Source organism: Ambystoma mexicanum, chromosome 2p (assembly GCF_040938575.1).
Source record: "Ambystoma mexicanum isolate Mex_15411 chromosome 2p, UKY_AmexF1_1, whole genome shotgun sequence".
Classification (NCBI taxonomy): domain Eukaryota; kingdom Metazoa; phylum Chordata; class Amphibia; order Caudata; family Ambystomatidae; genus Ambystoma; species Ambystoma mexicanum.
The window spans coordinates 1,328,827,719-1,328,854,207 of record NC_090923.1 but is presented as its reverse complement, the minus strand read 5'-3'; the positions used below and the strand labels follow the sequence as shown (position 1 = coordinate 1,328,854,207).

General features: G+C 47.3%; 1 protein-coding gene across 4 annotated transcripts in view; it reads right to left on the bottom strand.

Annotated features, from left to right (window-relative positions):
* Positions 1-26,489, bottom strand: part of LOC138567460 (voltage-dependent T-type calcium channel subunit alpha-1H-like) — a 1,148,189-nt gene that overhangs the window by 376,462 nt on the left and 745,238 nt on the right. For all 4 annotated transcript variants that reach the window (XM_069645666.1, XM_069645668.1, XM_069645670.1 and 1 more), the window contains exons 13-14: positions 12,075-12,165; positions 9,734-9,954 (exon numbers count right to left, since the gene is read on the bottom strand). In XM_069645666.1, coding sequence (XP_069501767.1) covers positions 9,734-9,954; positions 12,075-12,165 — 312 coding nt within the window. The remainder of the gene's footprint in view (positions 1-9,733; positions 9,955-12,074; positions 12,166-26,489) is intronic.

Sequence of the window (26,489 nt, the reverse complement as noted above, 5' to 3'; positions counted from 1 at the left end):
TCCCAATACACCTTATCTCTGGGAAAGAGTCACTTTGCTAAGAAAACACATACAAACCAAATCGCAAACGTCCATTATGTTATGTTAAAGGTTCTTATACCCTGCACTGTTGCCACCTGCATGGTTTCCTGGCGCTCTAGCGGATCCGTAATGCAAGGAGGGTGGTGGGTTTGTTAGTAGCATTCTGTCAACCATACCATCCTGCTCAACCGTCTCCGTGATAACCTGGGTATCACTGGTCTGGCTCTGGCTTGGCTGACCTATTTCCTCTCAAATCGACCCTCCCAGGTCCAACTGGGGTCTTTCCTGTCTGACATCTTTTTCTCTACCGGTGGTGTCCCCCAGGGTTCTAACCTCTCTCCCTGGCTGTTCAACCAGTATCTGGCACTTCTCGCCCACCGCATCTCTGCTCTCTGCCCAAACTTTCAGTGCTATGCGGATAATACCCAGCTCATTTTCAGGCTACCCTCGGCCTCCTCTTCTCCTTCCCTCATCTCTGACTGTCTTTCTGCTATCCAGGAATGGTGTGCCGCCAACGACCTCTGCCTTAATGCCAGTAAGACCGAGATTCTACTCATCGGCACACCCACTCCTTCCTTCCCTGCAGCTCTCTGGCCGGCCTCTCTTGGCCCTCTTCCTGCTCCTACCTGCAAGGCAAAAAACCTCGGGGTCATCTTCGACTCTACACTCTCCTTCTCTCCTCACATTTCTGACGTTTCTAAGAAGTCACACTACCAGCTGCACCTCCTCAGAGGTATCCTTCCTTTCCTCTCCTGTAACAGCCTCTATCTAAATCTGCCTGCCTCTACTCTCTGCCCTCTGCAACTCATCCAGAACAGGACTGCAAGACTTGTCCTTGGCCTCAAGACCAGGGACTGTATCTCTCCAGGACTGAAATCGCTACACTGGCTCCCTGTGGCTGCGAGGATTAAGTTCAAAACCCTCTGCATTGTCCACAAGGCTTTCTGGGGCCTGGGGCCAAATTACCTTCAACTCTCCCTTCCTAAATATCTTCCTTCTCGAGCACTTCGCTCTTCCGCCTCCAACTCCCTCAGGGTCAGCCGCTTCTCCAAGCAACGAGTTGGGGGGAGATCTCTCTCCGCTGCAGGGGCCTCCCTCTGGAACAGCCTTCCTGCCTCCCTGAAACTTGAGGAGAACCATCTCCGGTTCCGGAAGCACCTCAAAACCTTCCTCTTTGCTTCTGCTTTCTCTCTCCCTCTCCCCTGCTAAATCACTGAAACTGCACTGAATCAGCAACTGGGCCACTCACCAATCTCGGTCCTTGGCCCAGCCACTCTCCCCTGCAGTGCCTTCCTGGCAACCCCTGCACTGCGGGACAGTCTCTGTATCCCTACAGCCCTCCTTCCCAGCACTTGTCTGCACTTATCTTGCACTTGCCACCAGCTGGCCCTTATTATTTATCTTGTTCATTACTAACCCTTTACTACACTTTCCCCTCTCCCTTTCCCCCTTGCACTTTTCCCATCCCCCCTACCGATGCACTTGCGTGATCTGAATGACACCTGGCTTAGTAGGATCGCTGTCTGTCTCCCCTTGTTCCCCCCTCCCTGCCTCGTCACGCCTTGAAATACTTGTGTATAGGGGCGTTACAAATGCCATATCATATCATATCATATCATACCAAAGCGGGAAAAAGAGCAGGAGAGCTGGGATGTGCTGTTGGCAGCTTGAGTTTGGAGACACCGGTCACTGTGCGCAGGTGTGTTTTCATGTTGGTGGCTGCTATGCGGTGTTGGGCGAGATTATGTGTGGTTTGTTTTGCTGTTGTGGTGTTGTGAAGTGCGTGCACATTTTGTGGTGCTCTAGAGGTTTGGTTGTGTTTTGCACCTGAACATTTTCAAAATAGCATGGACAGACTGGAGAGGATTATTTGCCCATGCTATCTTTCATTTTAAATGTTTCATCTTCCCTGTACAAAAGCAATACATGAAAGCATTTAAAATGGCAGAACCTTGAATATCTACAGTGCATTGAGCTTGCATTGGAGCCCAAATAGAAATGGAGCTCTGAGGTTCAGACCATACATTGGACACCACTTCTGGGAAGGCGGCAGGAGGAGATAATGTGGTACACCCAAAGACACACCAGAAGCAGGGATGTAGGGTAAGCATGGTGGGCGGCCATCTCCCCAGAAGTAAGAAAAACAAATGTTTAGAGAGGCACTCAAAGAAATGAAATCAACTCCATGCAGCTGTCTAACTCAGTTTGTAGTTTGTCAACTGTAAAGGAGAAATGTGACTACAGGGACAAAAGGACACCACTACAAGTCATAAAAGTATATCATGATCACAGACTGATGATGGGAAATCAGATACCCTGAAATGTCCCACTTAAATAAATATGCGGCCCCTGCACTCCCAGTAATGATCAAGTTGAATGAATGGCCAGCATCTAGTGACCTAGACTGCAAGCAACAATTCCCATCACAGCTGTCAACACTGACCAGCTCTATGACCCTCAACCAATGAAAGTCTAGGTGTCTGGCTATTTGGGCAGGGCAGGAAGGAATGGAGAGGACACTGCTTCCTCTGTGCTCCACTATCCTCCGTTCTGAGCCAGGTGCATTATAGGAGATGCAGTTTTGGATTGCCCGAATTCCTGGCAGAAGACGGCATAAGGGCCTGTGGTCATCAGAGGAAGCTAGTTCAAGACTGAAAAATCAAGGTCATTTCCCCCAAGGCGTTTATCAATAATCTGTGTCATTTGGCCTTCCTAAAATAAGAAAAAAGCCTAATAAACCCACAAAACACTACCGTGCTCTGTGGAAAGACCTTGAATACAAATCTGTAGTTTTTAGAATACATCCCCACGGTGCACTGTGCAGTTCTAATGGTCTAAGAACGATGGTCTGAAGGGTTGCCCAGAGCAATGCCAGAGGTTAAGATTAATTCTATACCTTCCAGCCATCACATCTTTTGTTTTGCTATTCTAATGGGCCACCTTGAAACAGAATAAGCACTTTTCAGCTTTATTTCCACCACAAGGCCTGGAGCATTCACCTTTCCGCACTACATTTGCCACAATGCACTGTGCAAGTCTACGTAAAGAGCTGGAAACAGGCACATCCACTTTTCAACACTATCTGCCCCACAATGAAGGAAGCTGCTCATCTGGAAACGGTTATAGAATATATGGTGAACTACAGAGTCTGTGTCGCAGGTTCATTAACATTAGAAAAATTAGAATGAGAAGAAGAGCATTGCAGTTTTAGATTTACATAGGCCAAACAAGTGATTAAACGTGAACAGCGGTGCTTCGTGAAGAAAGATTCATAGCATGTTTGGGGAATGTGTTCTGAGCGTGGTGAATCTTGAAGAGAAGCAAACCAGTTGCATACCACGAGAGAGCTCAATTGTTCGTACGAATAGTGCAGAGGGGAAAACTTCCTTTCTGACCTGCATAGAAATGGAAAAAAGCCCTGCCTTTCACAACCATTGCGGCCATCTTGGAACTGTATTTTCATTAATTGAATGAGACCTGCACAGCGTCCCGTTCAATGAATAAAAATACTTTTTTTAGCACCCAAAATTACTGCTTTGGTAACCTGGGGTGCTAATAGTGTTAGTAACACGTTCCACTGGCTATACCAGTGGTAAACTTCCTGGTGCCCTCGTTAACCACCCTCGCTTCGCGTGGGCTGTTAACATGTGCTGCCAGGCGGTTTACCCCCATTATAGCTGAAGGAATGAATTACTAATGCATTATTAATTATGGGTAGAGAGGCAGACTTGCAGAAAGTCAAGGTAAAAGAGCATGGTTAATCTGGTAGGTGAACGAAGGAAGCAATTTAGACTATTTAAGCAATCAATTTGACCGATGGAAGGGTTACATTGCCTGACTTCAACATATTATTTTATTAATAATAGGGAGGGCATTACATAACATAAGATCACTGGTGTAGAGTGTCAAACCCACAGCTTTTACAGAGTGCCTGCAACCATGTTTGTTTATTTTTTAAATTAATTTATAAAGTGCACCACATCCTCGGGTATCTGGGCACATTACAAGACATCATTGATACAAAAATGGACAAATAACACAAGCATAACGAATTTAAGTTAAAACATAGACAGGTAAGCAAGTTAGGAAAAAGCATATACAGTTCATTTACAAAATTAGGCAATTAAGGTGAGGTATACTGTTGTATCGAACAAGTGCATTGCAAAAAAAAGCTATTAGGTCCTCGGTGTAATCTAAATACCTGGAGGTACAATTTCGTTCATAACAAGCCACTTTTTAGTGTTCGTCCTGAAACTTTGGAAGGTCTGATCAGTGCGCAAATGAAGGGGGAGGGCATTCCATGCTTGGGCAGCCAGAACCGAGAAGTTCTTGCCACCAGCACTTTTCAGATTGAACCGTGGAACTGTAACGCAAAAGGAGTTGGTAGACCTGGTAGGTCGTGATGATGTTTTTTTGATGATTTTCTCTCTTAGGTACTGTGGAGCTGCGTTGTTAAGGCATTTATGAGTAATGGACACTATTTTAAAATGAATCCTGTCCTTGATGGAGAGCCATTTGTGCTTCATTCTAGTTTCTGATAAATGTTCTCTCCTCCGGATAATCATGGCTGTTTTGAGAGCATTATTTTGTAGTCTTTGGAGTTTATTTAAGATCTGTTTGTTTGCTCCTGCATAAAGGGTGTTACAGTAATCAAGTTTAGACAAGATTAAAGCTCTTGCTAGTGTGATGCAGCTTTTTGTCGAGAGGTACTATTTGCAAGCATGTATTAACTTACATGTGTATTGCAGAGACCGTCGCATTAACTTGTTTGCGCAAATTCAAAGTGGAGTCAAGGTAAAAGCCTAATGTTTTGGTCTCCTTGGCAACACTGATGGTGATGCTGTCTATGTTAAAAGAAGCGTATTGGGCAACAAGTTTATTATGGTTCATAGGGGCACCTAGGATCAGAATCTCAGTCTTATCATCCTTCAGGCGGAGGCTGTGGACTGCCATCCATGCATGGATAAGATAGATTTTGTTTAGTAAGGCAAGGTCTGTGTCATAGTTGCCCGAGACGGGAATAAGTATATGGGTGTCAACTGCTTAGTTCGTGTAGATTACACCCAAATGATCCAGTTTGTCGAAGAGAGGCTTTGTAAATACATTATACAATGTTGGAGTGACGCAAGAGCCTTGCGACACTCCGCATGTAATGGTGGATGAAACGGCAGCCGCAGAATGAGAGAAGACTCTCATCGATCTGTTGCTAACAAAGGATTTGATCCAGTCTGAGGCCTTTTGAGAAAGGTTAGCCACAGATGAAAGGTGTTCACAGAGGATATTGTGGTCCACTAAATCAAAAGTGGCTGAGTGGTCTAATAAGAGAAGTAATGCGCATTGTCTGTTACCTTTCAGTTGGTCTATTTGCGTTTTCAAATCGATCAAAGCAGTTTCAGTCCTGTGGAATGGCCTAATGCCAGATTGTCAAAGGCCTAGGAGATTGTTAATCTCAAGATAAAACTGGATCTGAAGGTATGCAGCTTTATCAATTATTGTAAGTAGAAAAGGGACGGTCGTTACCGGCCTGTAATTAGTTGGGATGGTTGGGTCTAATGTCGCTTTCTTGAGTAAAGGCATTATCCACCCTTAACGTTTGTAGGAACCTTGTAAGTCCTAAATGAGGCATTTATTAGTTGGTAATAAATGGGGCAAGGTCTCTAGTGGATTATTTTATTATTTGGGCCTGGCACAAGTCACCTTTGGCATCTTGTTGGCTTTAGGGATGCTATGATCTTTTCAACCTCTAAGCAAGTAACTTGCGTGAATTTGAATTCCTGGAGTGTACTGAGTGAGGTTTTTATTTTAGGTCTCTGAGAGGTCTCTGAATTAGAGAGGTTAAGCCTTTTGGCTGCTATTTTGTTTTGGAGAGTGACTATTTTATTGGATAGAGCATTTTGGATATCTGTGCAGCATTCTTTGGGTGCAAATCATCAGGGGGTATGGGTGATTCCATTTCCCTCAGGATTACGTATAGTTCCTTTGTACTGGATCTGGCATTCTAAATCCTTTCATCATAGGCATCTCGTTTGTTTTGGATAATCTCAGCTTTATATTTCGAGGATATTTCGTTCACATTGTCTTTATTTTCTTTAGATGGAAGATTTTTCCATTTGTCTTCCATTTTTCTTTTTTCTGACCTTAGCGCTTTCAGCTGTGGGGTAAACCACGTGTTCAGGTGTGCGTTAGGTTTACTTTTTCGTAGTTTAAGTGGGGCGATAGAATCTAAAGCATGGGTCATTGTGTTGTTATATTAGTCAACTAGTTCCGTTGGGTCTTGAGATTTGGATGTGTTTATGGTAGGGAGCAGGATAGGTATCAACTTGTCAGTCGTGATGTTTTGTTTGTTTCTAGTAAGGAGGCCAGAGGCTATTGTATTAGGTTTGTTGTCTAGTCGATTGGTACGAGTAGTAAAGGAGATTAGAAAGTGGTCCGTCCAAGTCTGGGGTTCGATGGCTGTGATTAAGGTTTCACAATTGAGGCCAGCAACCCAATCTAGTGTTCTTCCTTTCTTATGAGTAGGTTGGACAACTCTTTGCGCAAAGTCTGGTTCCGTTAACGAGTCAGCAAGTACCTTGGCTGAGAGATCGTTGGGGTCCGGGTAACCCAAATTAAAATCACCTATCTCTGTACATTTTGGACGCAGCATCCATCTTCAGCCCCTGCTGAATTACACAAAGACACCTGGTGGTGAAGTGAAAAGACCATGGCATAATCAGATACAAGGGGAGAAGAGGGGAATTGCAAATTTGTGAGGAGAATTCACCTAAGTAGGGCAAGACAAGACTGGCGGTAACCCAACCTCCCAGGTAATTAGATGACATTGTCCCTCACACATCAGGAAGTGGGGGAACTGTTTGGACTCAGTCTACAGCTCACCCTTTAAAGGTTTTCACTTTATACAGTCATATAGCACACCCCTTGCAGAGTGATATAATGACATTGCAAAAGTCATCTCTGTTGAGAGCAGTTTCAGGTTCTATTAGCTCACCTCGTCATATACCTGGACCCATTCCAAACAAGAAGTGGAACCACACCCATTCCAAACAAGAAGTGGAACCACAAGGATTGCTGTGACCAGTGATACACTGCACACAGCACACGCCTTGCCAAATCCACTTCACAACATGCAGGTGTGAAATCCAACAGTATTTTCTGTTTATGTATGTAACTGTACTAAGCAGAACAGTACCACAGCCATGATAAGCAAAATGGCTTTGTAAGGACTGTGCTGGGCCCCAATTGACTGACGGAAGCTGTGGAAATAACCAGAAGACTGTGCTGCATTGATGTTAATCTTTGTTTGGCACACAGGCACGCCCAGCGGTGCATACCAACTGCCACGTCAAACACAAGGGCGAGTCATTCTTGCCCGTCAACCAGAAAGTGGGTGCTAGTCATCAGACCGTATGTCTTTAGTGTCACATGTGGACGAAGAGGGAAATTATGTAGGCATAACATAGCATTGTTGAGCCCTGCCTCCCAAGGTCTGAAGATGGTCAGTTAGGAAGTGTATTGTTTAAATGTAACCAACTAAATATAGCCTACTGTTTTGTGTGTGATTCTCATTGTGTAAAACCCTATAAGAATCTGGCAAAATCTGTTCTTGGAAGCCATTTTGTGGGAGGGGGATACCTGTCAACCCATCTATACTGCTGTATAGAAATAAAAGCTGACTCTGTTTCTGTTGCTGTATTTGCCATATTAAATGGGTTGGGTGGGATTCTGCAATGAAAATATCCAATTTGGGGCATGTTAATCCTCAAGTGTCTTATTAGATATTTCACCAAAGCAGGAGTATCGTTTTTTTAGACCAAGAGAGTGGTCATTATTCTGGAATAATGATCCACATCCGTGTTATGGCTTGAGGCCAAGCCAAGGGCAGGAATTTGGGAAAGGGCAATTATCTCAAGTGATTATGATGTCTCCAGAGGTATATCATTTTATAGCACATGCTGGTAATATCAATACAGCTTAGGAGTTTTGAAGGTGAAGTGAAACATGGTTAGTTTAATAGTGGGTACAGTAAATAGACACATTGAGTTAGCATATCAAATCAGATGTTGCAATGAAAAAAAGTTCCTTACAGAAACAGAGTGTGTTCATGACATCTATCTTACTGAAAAAATGAATTGCTGTTCCTTGAATGCAGAGTAATACGTTCTGTTGTATTTCTGTCTGCTTCAGAAATTAGAATATTCGGAATGAGTCCATTCCAAGCATTCTGATTGGCTGAGAGGAAGTCAATAAGGACCTCCATGTGCTAACATATGTTAATGTAGAATCATTGCACAAAATATATACAAATTAAGATTATATAATAGAAGAAATAAATCCATCCAGGTTCAAGGTGTATTCAATCTGCTTCAAAGTGCACCAATCAGGAAGGTTGATATAAAACAAAGCTCCTGATACTTCTGAAGGCCTATCTTATTTGTCTGATTTATAAAGTGAGACGGGTCGACACCATGGAAATGAACGCTATTCTCTCTCTCCTCGCCTAAAGCGTCCACCAAGATCTCTAATTTCCTACGGGGAATGCTGATGTCAAGGAACAGCGGGATCCGTGTCCATCACTGACCCTTGGCCACATTAGCTGCCATCTAATCCAGCTTTTAATAAATAGGTTACCAGCTGTAGATGGCACTCCATAAATGTGATAATACAAGATTCTACACCTGGATCTTACATGGTCCCAGGTCATAAAATAGGAAATGAATCCCTCAGGCAGTGCACGTGCACCGCATGCAATAGTATCCCTGAAGATCAGTGCTTCCCGAAAGACTCGGGTGATGATAAATTTAATGGCAGCTAATTTAGTCAAACTACACATAGGTTGTACGTTGAAAACTATAGAACGTGTGTTACAAGTGTTGTTGCTTGCCATGGAAGAATGCCAGCTGCGAGACATATGTATCTGGGTTCAGCTGTGATCCCTTCCCCCCGCACAATCTGCCTCCATATTCCTAAGCTATGTGATATAAAAAGGGACGGACTCACTAAGTAAGATGGCACTCCAGCTGGCTTCCTCGTCCTAGTCATAAATAACGTGACGTGGGACTGTGACGAGGAAGAGGAACCAGATTGAAGAGGATTCTAAATTTGCAACTATCCAACCATGTTCCTCGTCACAGTCCTTAAAAAAGATGAAGTGGGCGTATGACGAGGAAGAGAAGCCCTAGGAGTAATGGGTATTAACGCTAAGTAATACAGGCACTACCGTCCCTCTTGCTTGCTCATCACAGTCCTCAATGATGTGAAGTAGGAATGTGACGTGGAAGAAACGTAAGAGCAAGGCGGGTTACAAGTTTGGAACCATTCAACCCTGTTCCTCGTTACAGTCCTTAAAAGGGTGAAGTGGGGGTATGACGAGGAAGAGAAGGCATCAGAGTAATGGGTATTTCAGCTAAGTAATACGGGCTCTCCCGTCCATCTTGCTTCCTTGTCACAGTCGTCAATAACGCGAACTAGGTCTCTGACGTGGAATAAAAATAAGAGTAAGGTAGATTACAAGTGTTTAACTATCCATCCCTCTTCCTCGTCACAGTCCTACGCATTGTGAAGTAGGAGCATGAGGAGGAAGAGAAGGCCTCTGTGTAATGTGCATTACAGGGAAGTAATCTGGACTGTTTACCATTGCATTAACCATGTCAAGTGAACCAAAGAAGTAATCAATACCTTTTTTGGCGAAATATAAGGAATAAAGGACACTTACCAATGACTTCTGGTCACACATGGAAGGGTCAAGGGATGCGTTGCTTTCTCGCCGAGAGTCTACAAAGGTATGAACCGAATCCATGTACGGGGAACTCTTTGGCGTGGGCATTGGGGTGGCTGCGGTGCGCATGATGATGGGCGGTGGCATGCTGACTCGAGGGTCCATTCGAGGGTCTAGGTGTCCGTTTGGGGTCACAGTGAGGGAACACATCTTCATTTCTACAACAAATGCATCATTTATTTATTTATTTACTGGAAAGGAAACAAGCACAACAGGAGTAGACATTATTGAGCTCTAGCTATCGCTCAGCAGATACAGATAAAATAATGTACCCTAACAGCCCCTTTCAGTCCCCAGATACTCACACCCAAGACATTGCAGAGCACTACCTATCACTCGGCAGATACAGCTACAATAATGTACCCTAACAGTCCCTTTCAATCCCCAGCTACTCACACCCAAGACATTGCAGAGCTCTACCTATCACTCAGCAGATACAGCTACAATAATCTACCCTAACAGTCCCTTTCAATCCCCAGCTACTCACACCCAAGACATTGCAGAGCTCTACCTATCACTCAGCAGATGCAGCTACAATAATGTACCCTAACAGCCCCTTTCAGTCCCCAGATACTCACACCCAAGCCATTGCAGAGCTCTACCTATCACTCAGCAGATACAGCTAAAATAATGTACCCTAACAGCCCCTTACGATCCTCAGCTATTCACACCCAAGACATTGCAGAGCTCTACCTATCACTCAGCAGATACAGCTAAAATAATGTACCCTAACAGCCCCTTTCAGTCCCCAGATACTCACACCCAAGACATTGCAGAGCTCTATCTCTCACTCAGCAGACACAGCTACAATAATGTACCCTAACAACCCCTTTCAGTCCCCAGATACTCACACCCAAGCCATTGCAGAGCTCTACCTATCACTCAGCAGATACAGCTAAAATAATGTACCCTAACAGCCCCTTTCAGTCCCCAGCTACTCACACCCAAGACATTGCAGAGCTCTACCTATCACTCAGCAGATACAGCTAAAATAATGTACCCTAACAGCTCCTTACGATCCTCAGCTACTCACACCCAAGACATTGCAGAGCTCTACCTATCACTCAGCAGATACAGCTAAAATAATGTACCCTAACAGCCCCTTTCAGTCCCCAGATACTCACACCCAAGCCATTGCAGAGCTCTACCTATCACTCAGCAGATACAGCTAAAATAATGTACCCTAACAGCCCCTTACAATCCTCAGCTACTCACACCCAAGACATTGCAGAGCTCTACCTATCACTCAGCAGGTGCAGCTAAAGGAATGTACCCTAACAGCCCCTTTCTACCCTCAGCTACTCACACCCAAGACATTACAGAGCTCTACCTATCACTCAGCAGATACAGCTAAAATAATGTACCCTAACAGCCCCTTTCAGTCCCCAGATACTCACACCCAAGCCATTGCAGAGCTCTACCTATCACTCAGCAGATACAGCTAAAATAATTTACCCTAACAGCCCCTTACGATCCTCAGCTACTCACACCCAAGACATTGCAGAGCTCTACCTATCACTCAGCAGATGCAGCTAAAATAATGTACCCTAACAGCCCCTTTCAGTCCCCAGATACTCACACCCAAGCCATTGCAGAGCTCTACCTATCACTCAGTAGATACAGCTAAAATAATGTACCCTAACAGCCCCTTACGATCCTCAGCTACTCACTCCCAAGACATTGCAGAGCTCTACCTATCACTCAGCAGATGCAGCTAAAATAATGTACCCTAACAGCCCCTTACAAGCCCTAGCTACTCACACCCATTGATATTAACACATGGTATTTTGCCATTTGAGCTGTAAGGTCAAGGCATTTCAGACTAAAATGCCAAATAACTTAAAACACGTAACTCAAAAGGACTTTTGACTGAAGAAACTCAAAAAATATTGTTTGCAGCGGCCATGAACATCGATGACTCTGACACAACAGTATATGATTACGCATTGAGGCTGGCGATGCCCAGCTGGCATGGGATTAGGGGGTGGGATGTGCCAGGTGCATTGTTAAGATCAGACTGTGAGGTTTAAAAAGGGGAGGTCACAGAGCACTTGTGGCCTTTTTTCACAGCATGGGAGGGCATTAATAAGGACTCAGAGCCAATCAAACGTACACAGCAAGAGTGGCCCAGGGCGTGGACCATCTGCATGCTGAAAAAGGGCATGGCCAAGCCTTTCGTCTGAGGACTGCATGCCAGTCTCCAGAAAGACCGAGCAAACGGCGGCCAATGTGGGAATGATTGATGTCCAAGCATAGAACATCCTCTTTCAACGTCTACCTGCTGCCCGCAAGTCCTTGAACTTTTCTAAATCTTCATCAAAGTTGCCAGACGCTTTGTCCTCCTCCATCTCAGACCGGGTGGCATCGCCCTGCACATAAAAACAGACAAAAGAAGCGCGTGTTAATTTGCTCAGCACACTACGAAGGAACTGTATTGTCCTGGCTGGCAGATTCCGCCACCTACAGTGCTTAATGTGTGGGAAAACAAAAAAGGTGCCATGGCCCAAATATTTTCTAGCACGACTGTGACACTGCGGGTGGGCAGGTCCCCACCACTGCTGCCACTATCCATAGATGCTCCCCACAGTGTCGGCATATTTGGGGTTACACTACGACTTCCACCCGCTCATTGTGGTTGACGGATGCTCTGACTATCACCACTTCATAATTAAAGTGAGTCTGAGACAATAAGCGCCAGGGCTAAAAATTAAGTGCCAGGGATAAAAATTAAGCGCCAGGGATGAACCCTAGCAAACACCCCCACAAATTAAGCACTGGGCCCACCTATTCGCAGAACCATGTACTTCACAGTTTCGGTGGAGGCACACAGGCGGGGATGCACTCCATGCACAACACATTAACCTTTGTTCTAAAACAAGCCCATTAGCCATCGGACTCCCATTCTTACCCCCCTGCCATTCCCTTTGCACCTTGTTATTGAAACTAACCTAGGCAATACTGCACACCTGAGCAGAGAAGGATTAGAAAATGAATCCTCATGGCCCTTCCAAAAGCTCAAGTGCTTAGAAGGGCCTGTTTCCCGCTCAGAGGTTTCATTCTGCAGGTGTTCCCTCAAAAACCGAATTACAAAATAACGAGGCCGAAAACGCAGTTTTAAAATTGAATTTTTCAACTTTTTTGCATTTCTTTTTGCAAGAAATAAATGGGTGTTTGGGTAAGGGAATAAATTAAGGTAAGGCCAGGGAATGTGGGGTGGCTTGCGGAGGGTCTCCTCCCGCATTGCACATTTTAAAAAGCGCCAAAAGGTGAAAAAGCATTTTGGAAATTCGACTGGGTAATATTCACCCTTGCTGAACTGTGGTTGAATGCCACAATGTCCTACTGCACCTATGCAATCAGAGGTTTGATGTCATGTGCATAGGCTATGGCCCCTTGCTATGCCAGGGGGAGCTGAGAGTCTACGCCCACATGAAACACCCGCTGGCTGAGATCTCCACTCAGCTCCGCCCAGTGGTCTGTAGCGGGTGGGGTCGTACACTTAGTGGTATGGTACCGTTGCGCGGTGGCTAATCTTACGTACACATGATAAAATCTCCCCTGGATGGCCAATTTAATCAATGAGGCTCCATATGTTTTTTGGTGTTTTTGGTCACTTGTGCAATTTTCCTTCTTGGCCTTATACATCCTTTGTTAAAGAGCCCCTTTTGATCGTTCCTTGCCATTACCCTCTGACCGCCAACATTATCTCCCTGAGTTTGTTTAAAGCCTTCCTCTCCTTTGACAGCTGGTCCATTCCACTGGTGGAAGACCCTTCGCCTTTGTAGTTATATATGTATATTTTGTTCTGTGTTTAATTGGGCCCTGTTGGAACACACCAAGATGAAGCTATTCGGATAGTTTAATACATGATGCCAGATAATGTGGATCTATGTGATCATTGCGACGGCCGAAAATGCAGACTTTTTTTTTAACCCTTTACACCACATATATATGCGGGGGAGACCCCCGTAACTCCCCCCATATTAATATTATATTCTATACCCCCCACATATATATGTAGTGTTGGGGGGGTTAAAAGAAAATCGTCATTTTCGCCCGTCGCAATTGTCAGGTCAACATTTTGGTACGATTCCGATAATGTTGCGCCGGAGCAGGACTAGGGAAGACTATACAACACGAATGCCATGCACTGGGGCCGTTTTGGAGCAAACAGGAGTTGCATTATTCCAACCTTTGCGAAAGGTCTGCAATCTATGTGGCACCCCTTAATTTTTGGGTTGGGGAGAGTGTCGGACAACCGATGCATTCTTTTGTCCCCTAAGCCCCCCCCCCCTTCCTCAACATCTGTTGGAGCCAAATATTAATTTTGGTAAATGATGGCAAGTGTGTCACCACACGTGCACCACACTGCTGTGCCTCGATGCATTAGCAGACTCAGTGTTCTTACACAATGCTTCCAACCCTGTGATCTCTCACTAAAGCAGTGGGATTTAGGGCAAGCTCCACTCACCGCCACCATGGAACGGTAAAACCCAGTCATAGTTTCTACCTTAACAGAAAGCACCAAACTAATTTATGGTTGCTATGTGTATTTTTTCTGATATTTGGTCAGTCTGGATCTTGTGAACACCCAAATCATTGCTAGGGGCGAGGGGTGAGGGGGTTATAGCCCCGGGTCTTTTGGTTGTAGCCCTGGATAGAAATTTAGGGGTTACAACCGAAAAAGCTAGCTAGCCCCCAATTCCCAGAGTCCCAAAATTAGCGTAGCCTCGGATCTTTTCCAGACCTCGCAACATCCCTGTCTGAATGCATGTTTCTATTTGGTTAGTCAATGAATCATCAGGCTATGGGATGGAAAAGGTGTTCCTATACCACACTGTCAGTTCCTGGAACAATAGTCGTTTATTTCATACCAGCAGTAAACAAGAGTAAACAAAATACATTCATTGCATTTTCTGAGTGACCGGTCTATACATCAGTGGGAGCATGCAGCCATTGGTTGTTCTAGGAATCGTCCTTTTCACCTATGGCCCTAGAGGTCCTAACACTGAATATGTTGTCCTTGTGTCTTGCCCTGTGTCTGTGCTACAGGAGTCCCTAATTAGGAAGATCTTCGCCCGGGGACGCCCATCATTATGTTTAGTGACTTAACATTGTGGATGGCTCGGTTGGTTCCTTTTAACATGCATGCTAATGTATTAGAATAATATTAATTTGAAAGCGTACAGTTTATCAGAGCCAATCACAATGCAGGAAATGCCTGTCTGTATCTACCAGGACAAGCCCAAGTCTCCCTCATTCCTCTCCAACTGCCTGATGGCCGCCATTTTCCTCTGAGCTCCCCTCCTTCCCGCCACTTGCCTGTGCAGGTCTCTTCACTCCCATGCCTTTTCCCTCTGCCTTTCGCCCTGCCATCTTCACCATCCCGCTCCACCTTCCCATCTACTGGCCTTCAGCATCCTCCCTGCTGTGTTTTGTATGTAAGTCTGCCTCCTTCATCGCCTGTGGGCATGTCATGCCGGCAGACACAGCCACCCGGCTTATTTTTTGCACTTTTCCCTTCGTTTCGTTAGCCTGTCCTCCATTTTGTCTTCATCGCACAGGTGCTAATGGTGATAATGGCCTCAGGGGTGAGCTGTATTGTGTGGTAATAGCCCACCCCCAGATGTAATGTCCTCATGACAGTACAGGCCTTACCCAGCTCCATTATTGTGTAATTGTAAAAATGGTAAGTGAAAAGAGTCCCAAGGAGAACCATGGAACCATAAACACTGGTCGAAGGGTAATGAAGCACCACACTGAGCAGGAGGACCTGATCCAGGCTGCCCTTGCCCCATTCCAATGCCAATGCCGCAGTCATGCAAAATTCTCTTTGCTCCACTGCCTGTTCTCATGTTGGGATCCCTGGCTCGCATTGACCCTTCACGTGAGCACCTTGATAGGGATTTCTGCTTCTGGTGGAATTTTCACACAGTCAGGACCTCTTCCCGGCAAACTTCATTTCCCACAGAAGTGTATTCAGAAATGCGTGCCACCGTGTGGCAGGCTGCTGGCGCTAAATCTAAAAGGAAGGTACAAGGCGAGGGGAGCGGGATCAAGAGTAACATTAAGGTGTTGTTCAAGTGCAGTTACACATGGTAACAACTAGAACCGGTCTTGGCCTTTAGACTGCTTGATAACAACATTGAGGTAGGACAAGTATCATAGCTAGGGACGTGCAAAAGGTGTGCCTGTCCTAGGGCTGTGCTGTTCCCATGTGCTGAGTGAACTCTTTACGGACCTCCGGAATATTAGGATGTCAGTCTGCGCTCGAAGATGGAATGAGAGGGAATTTCAGGGAGGGTAGCCTTGAAAATGTAGTGCTCTGTAGCCATATCCTTTGTGTTTTACATGTCATATCTTGAAATCTTCCGAAAATGTACATGCTATCCTGGCATAGCATTGTACTGATGATTACATGACACACGAAACATGTGTTCTAGAAGAACATATGTTTCTGTTGGAATGAGATTGCTATGAGATGTAATATGGTTCTTTCGTTCAACCTCTCTTACATATATTAGTGGTCAGACATTGTCTCCTTGTCATGAGGGCAACACAGTGTGTACCGTAAATTCCCTCATGAGGGCTGCACAGAAGAATCTGAAGAACGCCCAGTTTTTGGCATGCAGTGGGGCAGCCAGTGGTAGAATGTCACCTTGCATCGTGTTAGTCAAGGAACCCGTAAACTTCCCTCCAACGGTAATCCTTGTTGTACATAGTAGCATTGTAGAGTGAGTGTGAATGAATGGCTCAGCACAAGGTCCATACAATACAACACTCTGTAGATCACTGCATTCTAACTGTTCCAGTGGCCCTGAGTAGGATGCATGTATTAGGAGGATTTAATCATCAGCAATGCTTGAACACAGTTACGCAGGGGCGCTAACCAATCAGGGCGCTCGGAATGCAGGCTGTTTTCTCTGGCATAAGCTAGTGCTCCAAGCTATCCCCAGTGCTGCCACACCTCGCCCTGTGCCTCCCTAGCTCCCGTAAGCACAAGTCGCGAAAGATAGAATAAATTATAGGAAAAGAAAAACGTACTTACCTTCTTTCCAGCGACACATCACTTCTGGGACAAGGAGTCTGCTTTCAGTGTTGATTACATCATCGTAATAAACACAGAAAATGGACTCCCCCCTCCCAGACTTTGCAGGACTGAAAGTACGTTTTTCTTTATATCTTATTTTCTTTAGCCTTTAGCACCCATGCATGCTTACTTCTGGGTACTAATAGTGATATACACCTCAGCGTTGGGCGGACCCTGCCAGTAACGGCACTGCTACCCCATCAGTACCTTACCGTGGGTGGCGGTAGGTCCGCCACCTCAGTGTTTATCACTTCAGTGGCAAAACAGAATGGGCCTCATTACGACCCTGGCGGTAATCGCCCGTCATTACCGCCATGGCGTAATGAGCGTTTACGCCGTGGGACGATGGCGTAAAGAGCGCCACATCACGACCCATCGCGCACGAGCATTACGCCATGGCGGTAATGCAATTAACGCCATGGCGGAAAAGGCCCCTACCGGCATCGCTAAGCGAGCAAGGTGCCCTTCCGCCAGCGTAAGTAGCGGCCACCGTAATTTACGGCCACCGTAATTTTCGGCCACCGTAATTAGCGGCGGCCGTAAAAGGCCAAACCGGAAATAGCGTCATCGCGCCGGAACGGGAAGCAGCCCATCGGCCATCTTTAAAAACACAATCCATCGCCATCCTACCAAACAACACCAGACCCAACCCTGACACCTGTCCCAACCAAACACCCACCCATCCAAGTTCCCGAAAATGCCAAAATCCGTGAAAAAGGCATGTGACCGCCAGCGCCAGGAGCGATTCAGCCGGGAGGAACTCTGCATGCTAGCGGAGACCCTGCAGGACAACGCAGGTGTTGTTTTCTCCCCTGAAATGACCAGGACAGCAATCGGGAAGAAGAAGGCCATCTGGGCCCTGGTGGCTGAGCGCGTCAGCGCGGTGGGGACCGTACCCCGCACCCCACAGCAGTGCCGGAAGCGCTGGGATGACCTGCGCATACGGGTCAGAGCCGTCATCTCGGCAAACCGCAACCTTGCCCAGGGAACCGGTGGAGGGTCGGAATCCCCCCTGAAACTCCAACCGTGGGAGGAGATCTGTGCTACCACCATCGGCATGGAATCCATCGAAGGCGTTGGAGGGATGGAAAGGGGAGCCCCGACATCAGGCGATGAAGGTAGGTGCCTCATACAAGACATGCCATAGTCACAGCAGTCCAATCATGTGTAGCACAAGGTTGCCCTAGAGTGTAAATGCAACACAAATCAATACTGCCCATAGCCACATGCGAGCACCACCCTGCATACACTGCTGGCACCCGCATACCTGCATCCACATACCACACCAAAAGGAGACAACCTGCATGGCACTGCCTGAAATCTGCCTCATCCACTGGCCAAAATAATGTCAACCATTGTCATTCAGAAGTCCGTAGACCCATCAATAACGCCCTCCCACCTTTGCTCCACCACAGGCACAGAATCACACCCAGAGGACCAGGACACCCCTGCGCCGAAGAGAGCGAAGTCCAACGACAACCTCCCTGCACCCTCAACCTCAGCTGCAGTGAGGCAGACCCCACGACAAGCAGGTCCCACTGCAGGCATACCGGAGGTCCCACTGGCAAGCACCCCTGTTGGCAGCAGGCCAGCAGCAGCTGCTCCACCTCCACCGACATTGCCTGCCACAGAAGGCAGGGGGTCAGCGGCCAGCAGCAACATCGGGGAGACAGCTGCAACAGCTGCATGTTCTGACTCGGACATGGAGCAGGAGGTCAGAAGCCCCACTGACCAACTACATTCCCCCTGTTTCTCAGACGCCAGCCCCCATGAGGGCGACACACAGGGGCACACTGAGGCAGAGGAGTGGCCTTCCACCCCATGCCCTGTCCACACTCCACAGGAGGGGACCAGCCCCTCCATCACTCCACCTGCACTGGCCATGGGCCAGCACGGCCAGCCGTCCCTCGAGGACATCACTCAGCGGCAGCATCAACTGTCCGCAATGCTGGATGAGCATGCCGCGGAATGTGTGGGAGCTAGGTTCAGCATTGAACAGGCCACGGAGACACTAAGGGCGGAAGTGGCGCAGAGCACTGCCACCCTGAGGGATGCCATGCAGGCCATGTCCAGGGACATCTGTGCCGAACTTGCGGGCTTGCGTCGTGCGGTCACTGACCTCACCCACACAGTACAGGAGCTGCATGCACAGGGGCAGCCAGGGACATCCTCCACTGCCAGTTCTGCGCAGAGCAGCCCCGTGCGCCGTTCTGGACGCAACCTGCGCTCCACAGCCAGGGGTGCCCCGGGTGCCGGGAGAGGGGGCTTGTGACGGCCTGTGGACACGTTCACAGGCATCTGTTGACAGCTACATGGGGTGTGTTGGGGTGTGCAGGGGGGAGGTGGGAGGTGGGAGGGGGTGTGTTGGGGTGTGCAGGGGGGAGGTGGGAGGTGGGAGGGGGTGTGTTGGGGTGTGCAGGGGGGAGGTGGGAGGTGGGAGGGGGTGTGTTGGGGTGTGCAGGGGGGAGGTGGGAGGTGGGAGGGGGTGTGTTGGGGTGTGCAGGGGGGAGGTGGGAGGGGGTGTGACACGACAGTTCATAGTTCCAATACACTTTTTTCTTTCAAAAAAAGAAATGTGTGGACATTTTCATTGCGTATGTGTGCTTTATTGGTGTACAGTCCACAGTGTGCATGTCCCAGAGACACACAGTGCCCCAAGTGCAGTCTCCATGCGATAAACACCAGCCGTGTGTGCTAGAAGCAGTGGTCGATGATACTTTGGCGCATGGCACGCCCCTCCTGTGCATCGCCTCCTCCATGTGGTGGCGCCCCATCTGCACCCTCCTCATCCTCATCGTCAGGTGGTTGCAGTTCTGCGTCAGGGGGCAGGGGCACATTCCGTCTGACGCACATATTGTGCAGCATGACACATGCCATGACGATCTTTGCCACCTTCTCATGGCCATACAGGAGTGCCCCACCAGACCTGCTGAGGCTTCGGAACCGTGCCTTCAGGAGGCCGAATGTCTGCTCTATGACCACACGAGTACGTGTATGTGCACGGTTGAAGTCCTCCTCGTGCTGGTTCTGCGGGTTCCGGACTGGCGTGAGGAGCCACCTCTTCAGGGGATAGGCTGCATCACCTGTATGTAGGCGAGAATGTATGTGTCAGTCATGTTGTCTGATCAGGAACATGATGTTCCACCATGGCTGGCATGGAACTGTTACCTTGGCTCACTTCTACATGCACTAATTGATTCACACTATGCAACCAGTATATGCTCATTGCTGCCATAGCCTGTTTTGCATGCCATCACCCTATGTATGCAGAGGGGTTTTGTGCATTGTGAGTGCCCTTCCTCTGTATCCATTCTCTGTGTTACTCACAGCCAGGTGGAGTATGCATCTTCCCCCCCCCTTTCTGCCAGGTGGAGTATGCATCTTCCCCCCCCCCTTTCTGCCAGGTGGAGTATGCATCTTCCCCCCCCCTTTCTGCCAGGTGGAGTATGCATCTTCCCCCCCCCCTTTCTGCCAGGTGGAGTATGCATCTTCCCCCCCCCCTTTCTGCCAGGTGGAGTATGCATCTTCCCCCCCCCCTTTCTGCCAGGTGGAGTATGCATCTTCCCCCCCCCTTTCTGCCAGGTGGAGTATGCATCTTCCCCCCCCTTTCTGCCAGGTGGAGTATGCACTGGTACGTCATTCCCATGCCCACTTCCATGACATTGCACTCACCGAGTAGCCAGGATCTTGGGCCTGCATGTCGCTCCATGTAGCGTGGTATTGTGGAGTTCCTCAGGACCATTGAATCATGGGTTGATCCGGGGAATCGGGCACAACAATGTGTGATGATCTTGTTGGAGTCACAGACCATTTGCACGTTGATAGAGTGGAACTGTTTCCGGTTGCGGTACGGTACCTCCATGGCACGTGGAACCACCAATTCCACATGGGTGCAGTCGATGGCACCAATGCAACCGGGTATGCTGGCTAGTGCATGGAAACCCACTTTGGTGTTTGCAATCTCCTGGGCAGTCCGTGGTAATGAGATGTGGTCGTCTGTGTGCTTGAGGAGGGCATCGAGCACTTGGATGAGTGTTCGTGAGAATAATGGTTGTGAAATGCCATGCAGGTGCCCCACTGTGTGCTGGTAGGTGCCTGTGGCCAGGAAGTGGAGTACAGCCACTACCTTCAGTAGGGGGGGGATGGCGGTTGGACTTTCTATCATGCTGACGATGTCGTCGTGTGTCATGTCTACGATGGCGGTGATGGTGTCCCGGTCCAAACGGTACAGGGTGTGGATCTGCTCAGCAGTGAGGTTGTTTGGATTGGCTCTGATGCGTGGGATTGGGGGCTGCCTGCGTGGTGGCACTGGCTGTGCTGGTGGGGCTTGCTGGGCCTGCCTTGCCCTCCTTCTCCTCCTGCGTCTCCTCTGTGCTGCCTGTTGTTGTTGTTGTTGCTGTTGTAGTAGCACATGCATTGCTATCAGGTCCTCCAGCCCCAACATTGCTAGTCGTATTGCCATCATTGTGGAGTGTGACTGGGTGTGGGTAGGGGTGGGGTGTGCTCTTTTTGTACTCCCCTGAGTCTGTATTGCCTTCACCTGTGCTGTTTCTGTGCACCTGTGGCAGCTGCATTCACTTGAATTGGCCCTTTACGGTTGGTTCGCGATGGCGTTATTTGCACCATGGCGGTAAGGTACTTAGCGGCCTCGGTGATGGCGTTAGGTGCATGTCCGCTTGGGTCGGCATTTGCGTACCTTTCCGCCATGGCGCTAAGTACGGTGTGGGCAGTCGCGTGCGCGCACCCTTAGCGCAGTTAGCGGCAGCGTTAACTACGATGCCGCTATTGGCATCGTAGTTTACGGTCAGGAGTCATGATCGGACCTGGCGGAAAACGATGGCGGTAACCATTTACCGCCATCGTTTTTCAATTACCGCCAGGGTCGTAATGAGGCCCAATGTGTATTTTGACGATGGCAGCCTTTACATGCAGATCACAACTGTCTACAGTGGAAAGAACATGTTCAATTACTCTGGATTTTTCTCAGGATAGTAACTGCAGTATTTGGAAACTCAAGAGCAGGGTTCTAATCCGGGTTTTGGCACTTGATAGAAACAAAAGGTGTGATTCTGACTAATTTCTTGAAAGCAAGACAATGCAGAGTGTCCTCGGCTTAGAGGCTGGTCTACGGCATTAAGCGTGATATAAAAGCTATGTTTTTAAAATGTTATCGCTGTAGCTCTGTGTCTCTCAATCTGTAAATTAATACAAATATAAATAATCTAAACATGTGTTTTTTAAAACAGTTTGTGAGTTTGTGGTCCCAATCACTGGTGCCTATGAGTTCTAGATTGTTCTAATCTGTTCTCGGCTAGATTCCACACCATTCTGGTCCATGTACACCACTGCCGCTTCAATATACGTTCTCTCTGGGGCACTCCGTCGATCCATGGAGTCCAGCATGCTCTGTACCCAGTAACTAAACACACTCTCCCCTCAGGCCAAGTGAAGTTCGTACTCAGGGAGATTTCAATATGTGCTATTTATTTATAAATCGATGTTCTAGCGGAAAAAGGGCAAGATCGTGGAATGTCTGTTGGGAATGTGCTTATCTTTCTAAAGAAGACAGAACGTGACCTTTCTTATGTTTGAATAGATTTAATTTCAAACACACCACATCTATTCGCCTGGAGAGGGGGTGGCCTCATTTTGGCAATGAAGTCAAGCGGCGAAGATCTAGCATCCAGGAAAGATACCGTGGGCACCGACAATCGGCCCATCCTGCGTTGCAAGAAGGCAAGGTCAACGCAGAACCACCAAATCAAGGTTGCTGAGTTCTTGACTGTTTTTGGGAGTTTCCCCAAAATATACAGCGCATGCTGTGTGGCTTAAACAGAGCAAGAGTCACTTCCAAGTGACGCACTGCCATTGCATACACCCCCAGGACTCATACAGGATGGTAGCATCCCCCCAACGTCCGTACACCGTCCTAGCCAATCTAAGTGCCTGACCCAGCTCTCCTGCATTCTGCCTTTTGGACCACTCCATGTAATTTGTAAATCTGGAAACACTGGCCTCAATGAGTCAATGTTATAATTGTTCTTCTGTCCTTTATTCCCTGTGCTGGCATATGCTCCCGCCTTTACACCTGCCCCACCCGATTTAAGCCCCTCAAAGAAATCAATCCCATTACCCCAAGCCAACCTCCTCTTTGTTATTGCCTACTTTGTAAGTCAATTCTGTTCCAAATGACATCCTGATCTCCAATACCAAATAATAATACAACAAATACAGCAAGCAGCAATCCCTGTCTTCATAACACACACATAGAACTATTTTTATTGCAGCTGCAAAGCAGGCGATGCCCCAACCCAAAACTCTTTGACGGCCTAGCTCTACTTAACTGCGGGGTAAGATGGCAAAAAAGGAATATTCATCCACCTAGACATTAGGTATTCATTAAGGAACACAATTGTTTACCCTATTGGATGAGTCCTTTTTATTACATTATTTGTATCTTTAAGAATGTTTCAATTTATGGGGGGAAAAATAGATATCTTACATGTTCAATTTGAATTATATGTCTTTGGGGTTTTATAATTCCTATTAGTACCCGGCGAGAGTCAAGCAGAATGCAACACATATTCTGATTGGTTCTCGCCGGGTCGTTACCCGGCCGAGAATCCTTCGATTCTCAGCCGGGATTCCAGCCTCCTTGTCTTCGGTGGGGGGCGTGGGTAAGGCTTTTTTTAATTGTTTTTTTTCCCTTTCCTCCCTCCTACCTGCCATCCCCACCCCCACTTACCTTCTTGCTCCTTCGTCCCCGGTGGGGACGTTGGCAGCCTCCAGCCGTGTAGAGGCTCGGAGCGGGGCCATCCCCAATCCGTGCCTCCACATGGCTGGAGTCCTCCATCGTCCCCTGCCGGGGACACAGGTACCTTGTGTTTCTTCAAAACCCGCCCTCCCAACCCCACTTACCTTCTGCTCCTTTTTTTCTGGAGCGGTTGTACTGGGACCACTTCTGTTCCCAGCGCGTCCACTCCCGATGGCCGCCATGGAAAGGGAAAACGGACTCCGTTTTCCCTTTCCCGGCGGCCATTTTCTTGGTTGTTTCTTTTTTTCCTTTTTTTCTGTCCCAAATTTTTTTCTGTCCCGAAATGCTGCAGCTTTTTGGGACAGAAAAAAATGCTTTTAGTGCTCCGGTCACGCAGATATTGCTTTATTAAAGAATGTATTTCTGTTTGGAGTTATTTCTTTCTTATATGAAATTAAATATATTTCTAAAGAGTAAACAGTTTATATAAAATAAGCTGATGCCTTTTGACTAGTATAGATTCCATTTGGATATTGATTATGTAACTGGAATGTTACATAACAAATGCAGACTTTGGGCCTCATCACGAGTTGGGCAGTATCCCGGTGGTGCGTTACTGCCACCCGGTCTGGCGATATTAGCGCCGGATCAAGGGTTGGGCAGCAATGGGTATTCCCCAATTAGCGTGTGCTAATAGCGCTGCGCTAATTGCATCTGAGAAGGTGCATTAAGGTGGCGCATTTACCCCCAGCTCAGGGCTGGGGGTAAATGTTGCCAGACTCGTGATTGGGCGGACCCTTAAATGCAGTGGTAAAAGTGTTACTGCCGCATTTAAGGGCTACCGCCCAACTCATGATGAGGTCCTTTGTCTTATTGAAATTTTTAAAAGAATCTTTTGTAAAAAAAAAAAAATGTGTCTGCTAGTGTGCAATTTGTTTATGCACATCTACCTTTTTAATGAGTATGTACATTATGGTTTGAGAGCACTATATATACATTTAAATGAAAACAGTGTTTAATATGGCAATTACCCCTGCTTTGAGGGGCAGACATGGCGTTAAAAAGTCTGACAGGCCAAGCCTAGGCAGGAGCGAGTAAAGCGAGGGCTTCGTCGAGGGCTTTGGGTCATTACCGGCCATGTCCAACCCCCGAGAAGGGGGTGATAGCCATTTGCACCCCGGGGTTCATCCAGGGTGCAAATGGTTTAATTATTTTCTTTTCAGGAGGGCTGTGGGCGTATTGAGTGAGCCTTCTCCCCCATAGAAATGCATAAAAAAAGATGGTTGCCACCACAGGAAAAGGGATGTCGTCCCTTTTCCATTTCCATGGTCTACGTGGGGAGGAGCGACGGGACTGGAGCACAAAGTTCTGATCCACCAGGTAAGTGGAGGGGTATGGTATGTTTTTGTGTGTGGGAGGGCAGGGTGGAGACATGGGGAAGCAACAGGGAGGAGCTCACTGTTGCCTTCCGACAGTCAAGATGGCGCCACCTGTGGAAGGGCCTCAGGTGGCTGGAAACAGGGCAGTACACAGTGCGTTCTTTCCCGTGGTACCAGCCACATGGTCGATCTCTCAGCGGCCTTCGAAACAGTAAACCACGATACACTAATCAAAAGACTAGAAGATCTTGAGATCGGCAACTCAGCTCTACTCAGGCTAAAATCCTTCTTGACAGAAAGAACAGAAACAACTTTGATAGCGCCTTTCAAGCCAATACCTGGAAAACAACATGCTGAGTCCCACAGGGCTGATGCCATCCCCATTACTATTTAACATCTACCTGATCCCACTGATCAACCTCATCAAAAATAATGGCCTTACGAGCTATAACTACGCAGATGACACTCAAATCATCCGTAAAATCAATGCCAGTGAATAACAAAACCCAGCACTCACTGAATGCCTCACTGAATTAAACTAGTGGATGAGCATCAACAACCTTAAACTCAACCCGGACAAAACCGAAATCATGATCACACCCAATGGCCCACTGAACAACAATCACACTCCATGGCCCACTGAGCTAGGAAACCTGTTGGGACCATCCAAAGTGTTCAAAACCTTGGAATTCTAATGGACAACAAACTAACACTAGAACCACAAGTCAACACAGAAGTAAAGAAATGCTTCTTCCACCTACACATGATCAAGAAGATACTTCCTTACCTCTCTTTCACACTCAGAAAACTCACTGTCATCTCTCTCGCAATTTCAAGAATAGACTACGCCAACAGCATCTACCTCGGAATGCCAGAATACCTAATGAGGAAGCTCCAATGAATTTGGAAGGCAGCAGCAAGACTACTCCTTAGACTCACTTGGAGAGAACACATCACTCCAGCACTAGGAACACTGCATTGCTACCAGTAAAAAAAAACGCATCTCCTTCAAAACTCTCTGCATAACACAAACAGCGATCTACGGCAATGGAGGGGAATTCATACAGGAAAAAATCACTGTCTGCAAACCAACTTGAACACTGAGATCTAATGACATTCTCGTCAAACCAATTCAATGCGCAAAACAAACATTTCGGAGGATTAGCATTCTCCTGCATAGTGGTGAAGCTATGGAACTCGCTCCCTCAGGAAATACCAACAGCAGAAGATCAACTACAATTTAGGAAACTACTAAAACTATGGCTCTTGAACACACCAAGCAGAAGAGATCACCAGAGAAAAAACCCACCACTGCAACACAAGAAAAGAATCCGAAACTGGACCACACAAAGAACTATGGGACTCCACAGGAATGGGGAGTAACGGAATGCCGGCTCCGGAATTACCGGACCACTGGGGCTGTAATGCCCTGGTAAGTCTGGCAATTCCGGAGCCGGTAAATCCCTACGG